The 15,890-nt window shown below is 37.8% G+C and overlaps 1 protein-coding gene across 1 annotated transcript in view; it reads left to right on the top strand.

Moving 5' to 3' along the window:
* LOC107712392 (receptor-type tyrosine-protein phosphatase mu) overlaps positions 1-15,890 on the top strand; it is a 251,734-nt gene that overhangs the window by 163,154 nt on the left and 72,690 nt on the right. The window contains exons 13-16 of the mRNA XM_016517630.1: positions 8,399-8,435; positions 8,917-8,991; positions 11,137-11,272; positions 13,683-13,707. Coding sequence (XP_016373116.1) covers positions 8,399-8,435; positions 8,917-8,991; positions 11,137-11,272; positions 13,683-13,707 — 273 coding nt within the window. The remainder of the gene's footprint in view (positions 1-8,398; positions 8,436-8,916; positions 8,992-11,136; positions 11,273-13,682; positions 13,708-15,890) is intronic.

Genomic DNA, 15,890 nt, shown 5'->3' with positions numbered 1-15,890 from the left:
GAGTCACATGAAGAAACAGAACAAACTGAGACAGACTCAATCCAGAAGAACTGATGCTTCTAGAAACCTCCTGCAAAGCTCCTGAGAAACTCCGCTCAAGTGCACCGAGAGCAAACGCTGCTTCAAACACAAGGATGCTCACACCAAATGTTGATTTCATTTAGTTACTAGAAGTTAATTGATAAAGAAAATCTATTTATGACAGCATCCTCATTTTACAGCATTTTTACACAAGTGCCTCAAACCAGCTTTAGAGAAACTCGAGTTGAAAAAAAAAAACAGTTACAAATAATATTACAAAACAGTCTCCACTCTGAAATCTGACTGGATGAGCCACTTTGTGAAATATGAAATACTCACAAATGTGACTGCATTATCATATTAAAGCGCAGGTTGAATCATTACTTGGCAACAACTAAACTCAGCTTGGCAATAATGTTGCTTAAGTTCTTCCTTGTCTTTTTTTGGGCATATCACATTCTGTATTTTCACTCCACGTTTTTCGTCGCCCTCACATGTAAATTACGTAAAGCGATCCTGCCCACTAATAGTCGCACAAATATATCCATCTGTAAACAATGGAGCAAAAATCTCTACCGGTTGATATATTTCTACTGTCAAGCCGTATTATACCATCATGCCGCCCGGCCCTTTATTGTCTTTGTTCCTTTGTTTGTTGTTTTTAGCTTCAGTGTTGCTGTCATCATCTAAGCACTGCTTTTTGTATGACCTTTGTTGGGCCTTTGAGACCTTTCAGTCCTGAAATGAAGCCGCTAGAGCTGGGTGCAAATGACAAAGACTAATAGAAAACCAAAGGATGTATTTGAACAGGCAAACCCAGCTGTCTTTTTGTAACTGTACTATAGGGACCGCAAGCTCCTCGGAGTCAAGAGGGCCGGTTATAACCGGCTAGGCTCTGCCACTCCCCCTCCATATCACCGTCTCTTTCTCTCTCCAGCTACGGTCTTAAAAATAAAGGTTTCAAAAGGGGGTTTTCATAGAGATGCCATTTCCCAAAGAACCTTTCAGTGAAACGTTCTTAGAAACATTCTAATAATTCACTATAAAGAACATTTTAATCAATGGAAAGTAGGGGTGTGCGATTATATTTCGTCTGCGATTTAATATCGTAATTTGTTGTTTTAACTATGTGCGATTTGACATTATCGAGTATTTTGCAAAAACCATTCAAAACACCCCTACAAGAGCTTGCATTTAGATTGCATTCTTTCACTGCACGATTCAGTCTATTAAAAAACATTTAGGATGATCACAAATTCAAGACATGGGGGCAGAAAATGCGTATATATATACCGCTTCATATAGTTAATCAATTTCACACAAAGAGTGCTTTTTTTTCTCCAAAAATTACTATCATTAATTACAAATGTGATATAGATTTTTTTTACAACAGTTCAATAAACAAGAAGTTAATTAAGAAACTTACGTTTTAGACAACATATTTCCTGTTTTTACGCCACGTTTGGCAAACACAAATAATTCCAAACACAGCCACAACGCTGTTTTGCGTCTCTGAGCAACATGAGTGTTTCGTTCCTGAATGAATCAACTGTTTAAATCAGGGGTATTCAACTAAAATTTAAAGAGGTCCAGTTAGAGAAAATTTCTTGAAGCAAAGGTCCGGAAGATCATAATGTCTAACTTGTTAGTGTGATATATATTTAAGTAGCCTAGTAGTTCTATCAACATTTGCATGTAATCAATACCTGACTGTCAAATCAAATGAATTCAGTACAATTCAAAACCTTTTGACAATATTTATTGTCATGTAACATAAAACTGAATATATATATATATATATATATATATATATATATATATAATGTTCTCCAGTACAACGTTTTTAACGTTTTTAAATCAAGATACATTTATTTGAGAATAAAAATGATTTAAAATATGAAATCTTAAAAAAATAATTCTCCAGTACAAATATGTAAACGTTTTTAAATCAAGATACATTTATTTGAGAATAAAAATGATTTAAAATATGAAATCTTGTTTTCTGGAAAAAAATAAAATGATCAAAATTATGTTAGTTTTTGCTTAAAACAAGAAAAAAATCTGCCAATGGGGTAAGAAAATTAATCTTGTTTCAATAGGAAAACAAGATTACTTTTCTTGCTTCCTTGGAAGATATTTTTTCCTCATTTTAAGAATTTTTTTTTTTTTTTTTGAAAACAATACTTAATATCTTCAGTCATTTTGCTTCTCCAATAAATGTGTCTTGATTTCAGAATGTTAAGATATTTTGCACTGGCAGTGCAATTTTAATTTTAATTTAGTGTAGCTTGATGTACTAAAAATAACTAAAGCAAAAACCGAAATAACAATGTATAAAAATGATAAAGATATATAAAAAAAAAAAAAAAACTAAAAATGACAGAAAACAACAACAAAATGACTCAACTTTACCTAAAAAAAAAGATTAAAATATTACATTTACATTTATGTGTTAACATTATGCAACCAGTTTGTAAAAAGTAAGATGTATGTAAGCAGAGGTCATATTATAACGGGCTTTGATGAACATGTACAGTAGGAATGTTTGAAATCAAGTGTTTAGGTGCTTAACTTTTTCCTATCAATTGGAATAGTTCAGGTCTTGAAAGTGCATTCGGATGGAGCTCTATCATATCGGCTGATGTGTTGACATGAAGGCTTTTCAATACAATTATGGATTATTTGAGTGCATGTAAATGTAGCTACTGTAAGAGGAAACTGAGCTCAGAATGAACTTCAGATGTACATTAAAACCATGTGAGGTTGTATTTCCTAAGAAAGTTACCAGATGTATGTATGTATTTATTTGCATGCCAAAGACTGGTTTTTACTTGCATTTGGCACTTATTCACTGCAAAAAGATTTTCTTCATCAGTATTTCTGTCTTGTTTTCCAGCACTAAATATCCTTAAATCAAGATGCATTTACTGGAGAAGCGAATGATGTAATGCTATCAAATCTTGCCTTCTGAGAAATTGATCGAAATTAAGTGAGTTTATACTTAAAACCAGAAAAAATATTTGCCAGTCGAGTCAGAAAAATACTTTTGTTTTGAGTGTCACGCGTGATGCTCGCATTACCTCGCTTTGACTTAAAGGGGTCATCGGATGCCCATTTTCCACAAGTTGATATGATTCTTTAAGGTCTTAATGAAAAGTCTATAACATACTTTGGTTAAAATTTCTCAATTTGGAATAGTTCAGGTCTTGAAAGTGCATTCGGATGGAGCTCTATCATATCGGCTGATGTGTTGACATGAAGGCTTTTCAATACAATTATGGATTATTTGAGTGCATGTAAATGTAGCTACTGTAAGAGGAAACTGAGCTCAGAATGAACTTCAGATGTACATTAAAACCATGTGAGGTTGCATTTCCTAAGAAAGTTACCAGATGTATGTATGTATTTATTTGCATGCCAAAGACTGGTTTTTACTTGCATTTGGCACTTATTCACTGCAAAAAGATTTTCTTCATCAGTATTTCTGTCTTGTTTTCCAGCACTAAATATCCTTAAATCAAGATGCATTTACTGGAGAAGCGAATGATGTAATGCTATCAAATCTTGCCTTCTGAGAAATTGATCGAAATTAAGTGAGTTTATACTTAAAACCAGAAAAAATATTTGCCAGTCGAGTCAGAAAAATACTTTTGTTTTGAGTGTCACGCGTGATGCTCGCATTACCTCGCTTTGACTTAAAGGGGTCATCGGATGCCCATTTTCCACAAGTTGATATGATTCTTTAAGGTCTTAATGAAAAGTCTATAACATACTTTGGTTAAAATTTCTCAATGGTAGTGTAAAAAACACTGTTTTTACCCTGTCAAAAACAGCTCTGTTCACAGCTAGCCGTTTTGGTGCATGTCCCTTTAAATGCTAATGAGCTCTGCTGACCCCGCCCCTCTCTTCCGTACGGTGCACTGCAAAAAATGATTTTCTTACTTAGTATTTGTGTCTTGTTTTCTAGTAAAAATATATCTAAACATTCTTGAATCAAGATGCATTTACTTGACAGGTAAAATGACTTAAAATGATCAAAATTGTGTTCGTTTTTGCTTAAAACGAGCAAAAATATCTGCCAGTGGGGTAAAAAAAATAATATTGTTTAGCCTTTGAATTAAGATTACTTTTCTTACCCCATTGGCAGATATTTTTGCTCGTTTTAAGCAAAAACTAACAAAATTTTGATATTTTTTTTAAGAAAACAAGACTTAATATCTTAAGTCATTTTACCTGTCAAGTAAATGCATCTTGATTCTTGATTCAAGGATGTTTAGATATTTGTACTAGAAAACAAGACAAAAATACTGAGTAAGAAAATAATTTTTTGCAGTGTGACGAGCCGTTCTCTGAGACTTTAGCCGCATTTAGCCGCGGAACTCGCCAACTAGCACATTATTAGGAAAGACGATTTGCAAAGATTCTTTAAAAAAACTTATGCTCACTTCTTCTGTAGGTGAAGCTGGATCACGAATGATTTGCGCAAACATAGACGCATTAACGTAGAGCAGGGGGCGCATTCCCTTCAGAAACAAAGCATAAACAAAGAGCAGCCTGGGTCTGTGTGACCTCACACAGCCAAGAATCTGAGATCGGCTTGATTTGAAAAAGGGGTTATCATTTCTCGGGATTTGGAAAAAACACTTGGTGGATTTTTAGCATTATAGGGTGGTTGTGTCCACACACTGCCAAGACACATTTCAGTTCAAAGAAAACAAGACAAAAATACTGAGTAAGAAAATAATTTTTTGCAGTGTGACGAGCCGTTCTCTGAGACTTTAGCCGCATTTAGCCGCGGAACTCGCCAACTAGCACATTATTAGGAAAGACGATTTGCAAAGATTCTTTAAAAAAACTTATGCTCACTTCTTCTGTAGGTGAAGCTGGATCACGAATGATTTGCGCAAACATAGACGCATTAACGTAGAGCAGGGGGCGCATTCCCTTCAGAAACAAAGCATAAACAAAGAGCAGCCTGGGTCTGTGTGACCTCACACAGCCAAGAATCTGAGATCGGCTTGATTTGAAAAAGGGGTTATCATTTCTCGGGATTTGGAAAAAACACTTGGTGGATTTTTAGCATTATAGGGTGGTTGTGTCCACACACTGCCAAGACACATTTCAGTTCAAACAACATGTAAAAGTGAATTTTGCATCCGATGACCCCTTTAATGCATCGCTCTCTCTCACCTCTCGTCATGCTTTTAAAGAAATCACGCCGTTTGGATTGGCAGTCGTGCTGCTGTAAAAGGCAGAGGAGGAGCTGGCGGCTGTAATTGATGTCCTAATTGACTGAGGATCTGTGTTTTAGCCTCCTGATGGATGCAGACAGGCACTTACCGAGACGGCCCTCGTGTCTGTCTGTTCAAGAGCTGTAATTCATTAAGTCAGGCCTTTCAGTGCAGTCAGGATGTGCTGCTAAATGCACATTTGTGTTTGCTTTTCTTTATAATAGCAGGACGAGTGTTTGTTTATGTTGTCGTGAGTCTCGTTCAGCAGGTCAAAGGTCATCTTAGGCTCTAATGGATGGCTGGAGGTGGAAGTGTGTGTTTAAATGCCACCATACAGTGTAAGACAAGCTGAAGATTAGAAAAACACTCAATGCTTGCTGGGAAACATAACATTTGCTGAGATGTTCAGGGCTGTTGCAAAAAAATAAAAAATCCTGTTCTTAATAAGTGTTTGTGTCTAATTTTCCAGTTAAAGCATCTAAAGTTCCTTATAATAAGATCAATTGACTGCATAAGATATTAAGCCTAGTTCTTTGTGCACTCTGCCAGTGCAGTCAGACAAAATACACTTGCATTAAAGATACAGGCTATGAAAACAACTTTTAATATGCTATGCAGTTTTGCTTCTCAGGTAAATTAGTGTTTTTATTTTTTCATGCATTTTTAGATATTTTGTGGGAAATTAATTAATTAATTTGCAGGTTGTGTGTGTGATTTCTGGGATATTTCTGGGATGTTAAGGTTCCTAGGCAGTTGCTACGGCATTGTAACACTGTTGCACAGGTTCTGGTGGTTGCTAGGGTGTTGCTAGGCTGTTCTAAAAGGGTGATAGGGTGTTTCACAGGTTCTGGTGGTTGCTAAGGTGTTGCTAGGTTGTTCTGGATGCATGCAGTTGCTAGGGGATTAGGTGCTAGGGTGTTGTTAGGGCATTGCTAGATTGTTGCACAGGTTCTGTGGTTGCTAGGTTGTTGCTAGGTTGTTCTGGATAAGTGCTAGGGTGTTGTTAGGGCATTGTTAGACTGTTGCACAGGTTCTGTGGTTGCTAGGGTGTTGCTAGGTTGTTCTGGATAGGTGCTAGGGTGTGGTTAGGACATTGCTAGATTGTTGCACAGGTTCTGTGGTTGCTAGGTTGTTCTGGATGGGTGTTAGGGTGTTGTTAGGGCATTGTTAGACTGTTGCACAGGTTCTGTGGTTGCTAGGGTGTTGCTAGGTTGTTCTGGATGGGTGCTAGACTGTTGCACAGGTTCTGGTGGTTGCTAGGGGGTTGCTAGGTTGTTCTGGATGGTTACTGGGCAGTTGTCAGAAGATTGTTAAACTGTTGCACAGGTTCTGGTGGTTGCTAGGTCGTTGGTAGGTTGTTCTGGATAGGTGCTAGGGTGTTGTTAGGGCATTGTTAGACAGTTGCACAGGTTCTGTGGATGCTAGGGCGTTGGTAGGTTGTTCTGGATAGGTGCTAGGGTGTTGTTAGGGCATTGTTAGACAGTTGCACAGGTTCTGTAGATGCTAGGGCGTTGGTAGGTTGTTCTGGATAGGTGCTAGGGTGTTGTTAGGGCATTGTTAGACAGTTGCACAGGTTCTGTGGATGCTAGGGCGTTGGTAGGTTGTTCTGGATAGGTGCTAGGGTGTTGTTAGGGCATTGTTAGACAGTTGCACAGGTTCTGTAGATGCTAGGGCGTTGCTAGGTTGTTCTGGATAGGTGCTAGGGTGTTGTTAGGGCATTGTTAGACAGTTGCACAGGTTCTGTGGATCCTAGGGCGTTGGTAGGTTGTTCTGGATGGTTACTAGGCAGTTGTCAGGCCATTGCTAGACTGTTGCACAGGTTCTGGTGGTTGCTAGGGCATTGCTAGTGCATTGCCAAGGTGTTCTGAGAGGTTACTTTTGTGTTGCTAGGTGGTTGTTGGGCTGTTTAGAAAGACCTAAAGGATGGTGGTAATTTTAACAGATGTAGTTTTAAAGCTCTAGCAAGAGTTTCAGTCTTTTGAAACACCGTTTATGTGCCATAACAGTATGCTGGCTTTGATAAACTGACAGAACTAGAGAGCACAGCAGTCGGCATATTAAAGAACAGCAGTAATAAAGCAGAACGCGGTGCTTTGTTGTTGGTGTTTGTGTAGCTGAAGACTGATGTCAGACGTTAGTTTGATTACAGGCGCTAAAGCGAGTCGTGCTCCAGGTGCTCATACTGAACGCTCACATACAGCATTTGGCTGAAATGCACTTTTAATGCCGCAGCTGCTTAGCAGGCATAGAAAATATATCAGCATATACATCACTGGAGTCATGCAGCAGCAGAACCAGTTACTGGACTGTTTTCATTCTGCTGACAAGAGTAAAACATTATTTACTCCTGAAGAAAACACTGGAGCCACTGGAACTTCATCAGTGAACATCATCTGATGCACATGATACACTTCTATCAACAGATTATTAGTAGAATGTAATTTATTCATTATAATAAAATGTAATATAATAATAATAAACAGCATTATAATTAATACTGTAATCATTATAATAAATATTTATTATTATTTAATTTTTTCACTACTGTAAAAGCTCTGGAGAGGTTCTGTTATTATTATTATTATTATTATTATTATTATTGTTGTTGTTGTTGTTGTTGTTGTTGTTGTTTTTGTTACCACAAATAATAATGCTAATACTACTACTACTAATAATAATTATTATTATTATTAGTAGTAGTAGTAGTAGTATTGTTGTTACCATAAATAATAATACTATTAATACTACAACTAATTATTACTATGAACATTATTATTATTATTATTATTATTATTATTATTATTATTATATTTAATTTATATGGAACCTTTCCAGAGCTCAAAAATGTTTTAAAGATACACAATGAACAGTCAATGAGAAAGTGCATATTTACACAATTAAGCATATAAAATAATATAAATTCAATTAAGAATATAATTTAATATTCAACAGATTTTTTAGCACAATTAATTTTAGAAGATCACAGAGGATGATGATGAATATCTCTGTGTATCAATCAATCAATTAATTAATCAATATTTATTTCTTAAGCACATTTAAAAGCAGCACATGTTGGCCAACGTAAATTATTTGTTCTATTGAATCATTCAGATGTTTGATATTTTGTATGTATTTTTGTTTTTCAGGAGACAAAAATCGACTGTGTCCGTGTCGCTACCAAAGGTAGGCATTCTAACTTATGCAAGCAGACATTGAAAATGTGATTAATTTTACACATAACATAGTGCATGTAATCAGCATGACGCAGCAGTGACAGACTGAACAGATGCTGTTAGTGTTGTAGCCTGATTTGGTTTCTGAAATGGTTCACATGCATCACTTGTCCAGTCAATGTTATTAACCTTGTAAACATGCAAATAAGAACATTAACCCAGGGTTAATTACTAATCCAGGTTAAAGTAAGAGCAGTGTGAGACGAGAGACGTGACAACCCAGGATTAAAAACGAGCATGTATGAAGATGAAGTTCTGCATGTTCTGCTTTTGAGTGTCTGTTGTGCAGGTTTTCAGTAACTGCTTGTTTTCTTCTCTTTCTTCTGTTTGTTTCTCCTCTGTCTCTCTCTCTCTCTCTCTCTCTCTCTCTGTCACACACACACTGGTTCTATCTCTGTCTTTCTGCATGTGTGTGGATCTTGTTCTTGCAGCTGCTATCTTGGTGACGCAGCTCACCACTCCTTACGTTCGCATCGCTCCAGCCGCTGGAGACAATCAGCTAACAGGTCAGAAACTCACTCACTCACTGTATGTGTGTGTGGATGAATTTGAGTCTGTCTCTAACATAATATTAGCAGAGATGAAGCGCTGATGACATCATCTTGTTCAAGTTTTTTTTTTTTTTTTTTTACCAATCAGATTCTCTCTAGGATCAATGTTATTTTTGTATTGTTGATAGTTGTTATTGATATTTTGAAATAATTGTTCAATTTTCCATCTTCATTTTAATTTAATTAAAAGTTTTAGTATTTTTTTTAAAAATATGTCTATATAGTTTTTATTCATTTTTATATCAGTTTTAGTTTTTGTTATTTTAGTACTTTAAGTTAAACCAAATGAAAATGCTAAATGTTGTCTTGGTAACTAGGTGAAATAAAATAAGTTTAAGGTTTTTTTATATTTTATTTCAGTTTTTTTTTTTTTTTATTATTTCGAAGTTTTTTATGGTTTTAGTTAACGATAATAACCAAATGAGCCTCCACCAACCCAATGTCCTCTTTTAGTAAAAAGTGTGTCAAAACAGGAAAGAAATCTGCACCCATTGTTTGAGTTTTTTTTAAACGTATGATGCTAAACATGAATTTAGATGTTTTTAAGTCCATAAAGTCTCTCAGGCAAACGTTTCTTTAAACACACACATATCTCTTTCATTTGTCATCACAAACTCTCTCTGTCATTATCAGACTGATGTGCATGAGCTGCATTTATTGGATTGTGTGTTATATTCAATGTTAAAACAGACCCAAGATTTGTAAGGTTTGATTATATCAGTGGATGAATGTGGTTCTTCAGATTCGGCAAACACATTCACTGACAAACAAAGAGAGAAAATCCTGGAACCTGAATGAATTAAAGGATAAACACAATTGTATTTCCTGTGTTTACTACTAAAGCAGGAAGTTAAGGGTTCTGGTCCCATCCCTGAGCAGGAAATGATGTCATCAGTATTCTGTACATTTTTAATATCTATATCTGCTGCTCTATTTTATTTGATCAATGCACACTTTCAATCGTACACCAGCATATAGATGATATTAGATAACAATGAAATGTTATGTTTAAATATGAAATGAGGCATTATCTAATCAAATATGCACTGATTTGCAGACATTTCCAGAACAAATCTGAACACTGGATAAAGCCAGGATCAAAATTCTTGTTTGATTTTGTTGACAATATTAGATTTAAAGGCTTTTACTGATGGGATTCTATATTTCTCGTTTTATCACTCCACAAATCAGAAAATACTGTCAACAGACAGAAAATAATTCATTTTTGCCATGTTTTTAGGAATAAAATGTTGTATAATCAGAGTGAATGATATATCAACAAACCCCTCAGTAAAAACCTTTAGAATATAGATTGGAATAAAACTCTAAATTTTGGAATTTATAAGTGTTGCTGAAGTGGAGAAAAAACTCATTTGCCTTCAAAGATTTGCATTTTTACCATGTTTTTAGGAATAAAACGTTGTATAAATCAGAGTGAATGATATATCAACAAACCCCTCAGTAAAAACCTTCAGAATATAGAGAGGAATAAAACTCTAAATTTTGGAATTTATAAGTGTTGCTGAAGTGGGGGAAAAAACTCATTTGCCTTCAAAGATTTGCATTTTTACCATGTTTTTAGGAGTAAAATGTTGTATAAATCAATGTGAATGATATATGAACAAACCCCTCAGTAAAAACCTTCGGAATATAGAGAGGAATAAAACTCTAAATTTTGGAATTTATAAGTGTTGCTGAAGTGGGGGAAAAAACTCATTTGCCTTCAAAGATTTGCATTTTTACCATGTTTTTAGTAATAAATGTTGAATAAATCAATGTGAATGATATATGAACAAACCCCTCGGTAAAAACCTTCAGAATATAGAGAGGAATAAACCTCTAAGTTTGGTGTATGTAAGTGTTACTAAAGTGGAGAAAAAAAAACTTTTAAAGATATATATTGTATCAGAAATCTACAGATGCAAATGGATTAAGTGCAATAAAATAAACACTTTTTCATTGTTTTCTTTCCACTAGTCTGAATGAAGACATGTTATGGAAGCAAAATAGATCAAAATATCTAAATTGAGCCATGCATGAAGTGTAGTGTCTTGCCTCAAACAATCTTCTGTATGACCTTTGACCTTTGGTTGATCTCAGGCGCGGCGACGCACAAACCCAACGCAGTGGAGCCGGAGAAACAGACCGACCACACGGTGAAGATCGCCGGCGTCATCGCAGGAATACTGCTCTTCGTCATCATCTTCCTCGGCGTGGTGCTGCTCATGAAGAAACGGTAAGAACCTTAACACACACACAGGGTTCTACAGTGTGACCATTTCAGTCGCATTAGGTCATGATCATGAAATAATATTTAGGAGCACCTGTGCGACTGACCCGATCAGCATATTTGTGTTTGCGCTGAGGGAGCTTCAAAGGTTCTAACGTACTTAGGTGTTTCTGCAGCGCTGGCAGTTTTAGTTTAATTTTTAAAGCATCTTTTCTGTTATTTAAATCATTTAATATTTCTATATTCAAAATGTTATATTTAAAACATTAACCTCAACATGAATTTATGAATTTAATTGCACTCATGCGACCTCTGAGCCTCATTAAACGTCTGAAAATACACCTACAAGCCACTTGTGTGTTCTTCTGTGCCAACTCTGTAGCACAAATTTATTTCTTAAATACTGATTTCATTTGATTGGTAACTTATTCTTATTCTACTTCTTATTCTACTTGTTTTTATTCTGTTGTTTTAATTAGAAATGTTAAAAAGCTTATAAATATATATATTTTAAATTTGACATAAAAGATGACATACTTTTAATAAAGTTAGAAAAATGCCATTACAAAGGTAAAAACAAAATTCCCTGTAAATCACTTTAAGGAGTCAAATATCACCTCGTAATGGGAAGGTTAATTTTTTTTATCAGAATTTTTGATTACTGATTAGAAGGTGCTCCTAATTTTTTTACCGTGCTCCTACATTTTTTAAAATTAGGAGCACAAGCGCTTCTAAAAAGAAAAGTAAGCGTAGAGCCCTGACACACACACACACACACAGTGAAGACGATCGGTTACACTGATTTCACCACAGTTAAGGGTGATGACGCATCAGAAAGTACAGTTAACCAAAGTTTGGACAACGTAACTCAGTTCATGTTAAAAACCTTTAATCTAAAGACCTCTCCTTAAATGTGTGAAATTAAACTCAAAACATATTTAGGCTTAAATTTAAGATTTATGTATTTGAATTGCATTTAAATTTTCTATTTATTCAGATGACAAAGTTTTAACATAAACACTTATAAACTTAATCTGATGCTTGTTGATATTTGTCAGTCATACATTATTGAAAGAGGTCAAATTTCTGTAATAGTGCTATTAATCTGAAAATGTTTTAAATACACAATTACTAGCTTTATATATTTATCATCAAATAATTAATCATATCGTTAAATCTCATACATTTCAACTGATTAAATATTGCTTGTTCCACAGCTAGTCATATTTTAACTATGTTCATACTTTTTAACCATGTTTTTACTTGGTTTTAAATGAACAAGTATTATTGTTTTCACAATGAACAGATTTATGCATAAATAAATGCATTTTAAAAATATGATTTTTAAATAAAATCAAATAGATGCAAATAGTTAATCATAAACTATGCCATTCTTTTTTGGAATGCAGTGTTTCATATGTAGTTTATGTTAAAACTAATCAAAATTCATGAAAATTATTATATGCAATTGAAATAAATGCTACATTATGCCTAACATAGGACAAAGAGGATTAAGATGTGAAGCAATTCAAATACATAAATCTTAAATTTAGGCCTAAATATATTTTTTGACTGTTTGTTTAGTTTTGAGCTAGTGTGTACATTGTTAGTTTTGAGGTACATTGAACGCTGACACGTGAGAATAGTTTAGTCTAGCCTTTAATGGCGATGGCCAACACAACAACAAGCATACGCTGGTGCCAACAGCACAGCAGGTCCTTATGGACCCTTACAGAATACCAATGCAAAGCATCAACACAACTTCCTTAAAGCAAAGCAAGGATACAGATGAAGGCAGCCCATCTAGTGCAGCTCATAATCCTTTAACTTGTCGGGAAACCGACGGAGACGGCTTGTTAATTTGTTAAGCGAACCCTATAAGAAGCACACCGCAACTGGGAACCCGTAAACTTACGGACGTTGCACCACATCCCGTCTGAACTAAGCACAAGATATCTGATTCGAGCCCGTGACTTGTTACGGTCGCTATACAAATACACAAGATCGCCAGGGCAAATATCAAGGCTAAGTGCACCCCGACTCAGTGGAGCTTTAGCTTTAACACTGTGGGGGTGGTTAGCCAGGCGTTGCGCATGCTGCAACGCAATCAGTTCCCGGTCATGCACCGGTAACTGTTCGAGAGAGAACTGATCACACTGCAACAGCATCTCATGGGCTGACATGCCACTTGACCGAATACGGCTATTTAACCGAGACAACAGCAAGGGCGTGACGATCCCACAGTGTGGTTCTAGTCGCAAAATCTCGCCCTGTAGCTCCTGGATGGCCTTTTCGGCCACCGGATTTTTGTTGATATTTTTAGCATCGCCAACCTCAATGGCCAGCCTGTGTTGAGCAAACACTGTGTCCTTGGCCAGTGCTGAAAAACCTGGTGCTGGGTCAGTTCTAACTACAGCAAAGGGGCCATCAAGCGGACGAAGGCCAATACACAAGCGCACAATACCATCCCGCAATGTCTCCTTCCGCTCGTCATCAATTAACAAGGAAGCTGTAAAGGATGTCACACACTCACGAACGACTAAGATGAGCTGGCGCTCACGTTTAATCACGTCAGCTGCAAAAGTAGACCCGACCGTCTCAGGTGGATCACAGCTGGACTGCTCCACTGCGAACACAGGAGACTTAGTCAGTGCAGCACATTGGTGACATCCCTTACTGGTAAGCTGGATGGCTGAATCCAAGTCCAGCGCGTAGAAGTACCGGCCAACGACAAGTCTCAACTGGTGAGCCGAGGGGTGGTCTAACCTAATGTGCAATGACATAAGCAACCCATGCAGTACTGACCTTGGAACAACGATGCATTTGGTTGTGTTTGACAGTGGTGTGTCACGCCGCACAACTAACAGCCCATCCCTTGCTAAGGTAACAGTATTCAAATACCGTTTCACATCTTTGACATTGGTAACTCTCTTGGAAGGGCATGTACCCTGCCAAAGATGTGCGCGTACCCTGCGGAGGTCTGGACACTCAGCCTGAATAGACACCCATGTGGCCCTATTGGCAAAGGGCAACTTCTGAGCTCCCCGCAAGATGTCGGCAACATCAGTACGGCACACGACAGAGACCATGGATTCACGGACGAAGCTACACACCTGACATGCCGGACTGTCACATTGTGCAGCATGGCGACTAGCATAATCTGAAGGGAGAATAGCAGCCCCAGCAACATGACGAACAGAGACCTGAAAGCGGCTTGCAGTAGACAAGAAAGTAGTAACGCGTGGGCTCGCAGAAAATTCCCCCCTACACAGCTTCTCAAAGGCCTGTACGCATGGTTTACTGTCAGTGAGCACACACGCCTTCTGTGATGACTGAATAATATATGGACCAAAATGCTTCAGAGCAGCGGCTATAGCTAGGGCCTCAATCTCACACGGAAGCCAATTGATCTGATTTTTGCGAAGCTTAGCGCTAAAGTGTCCGGCGATCAACAACTTTTCCCCCCTCATAACATACATTGTCGCGCCTAGCCCTGGATCCCTAAGAGCACCGTCGGTGACAATCCAAAGTTGATCATCAGGTCGTGGTATTGTTACAGCGCAACTAGTAGATAACGCCTGCTGAGCCCTATGAAAACACTGGAGGAGCTCATCTGACCACACAACCGCAGCGGTCGACTCACCACCAGCGACCATGTTGTCGAAGGGGGCAAGGATCGACGCACAACCCTTAAGGACACGAGCTAGGACTTTATACGCACCAATAAAGGACCGCAGACCTCTAACAGTCGCAGGAGGGGTGCACGAGGCCAATGTTGAAATGCGGTGCGAACTGGCACGAATAGTACCCTGATTCCAGACCCACCCCAAAATGTTAGTCTTGACTGGGGCAACGATCGTCTTACTGGGAGATAAGCACAGATTGCATGCCTGGAGGGCCACTAAGACCTTTTTCCACACTGCAAGAAGATCCTCAAGGGTATCGGCACCACAGTACAGGTCATCAGCGACCTTGGCCACCTGTCCCTGTTGAAGAAGATCGCCAAGCACGCGACAGGTTAACTCCTCTAATGCGGTTTCTGAGCCGGGCATACCCATGGCACATCTGGCATACACCCGGACTCCTTTAAATGGCGTGACCACCCCGCAGTACTTCAAAGAAGATTTGGAAAGTGGAATTTGGTAGAATGCCTTGGTGAGGTCTGTCGCAATGATATATCTCCACTGAGCTATCAGACGCAGTGTGGCATCGACATTCGGCATCAGCGACGGTTGGGGTTTGCTATAACGGCCCACATCGGCGAATGCTGTAACAAGACGAAACCCCCCGTTAGGCTTTTTGACAAGAAACGATGGGTTGACATATTCCACATCGACATCAATGTCCTCGGGCTTTCGAAAAACACCAAGTGACTCCAGCGCATCAAACTGAGCCTGCAGTTCCTGCAGCTGGCCTCTGGAGTACTGCGGGACCCTTCCCTTCCGCTGAGGTGGCTGGACAGGCCCCATGTTTACCCTTGCTTGGAAGGGGCCAAGAGCGCCATTATAGCCCTAAACTGTGGACTGAAGACCTCATCAAATTCCCTATGGACCTCCCGAAATTTATCTCTAATGTCTGCCTTCATAATGCCATTGGGGTCTAATGAGATAAGGTCAGAGAATAG

Source organism: Sinocyclocheilus rhinocerous, unplaced genomic scaffold (assembly GCF_001515625.1).
Source record: "Sinocyclocheilus rhinocerous isolate Xijiao unplaced genomic scaffold, SAMN03320098_v1.1 scaffold1830, whole genome shotgun sequence".
NCBI lineage: Eukaryota > Metazoa > Chordata > Actinopteri > Cypriniformes > Cyprinidae > Sinocyclocheilus > Sinocyclocheilus rhinocerous.
Note: the sequence above shows the minus strand (reverse complement) of the source record. Positions and strands in the feature narration are given on the sequence as shown.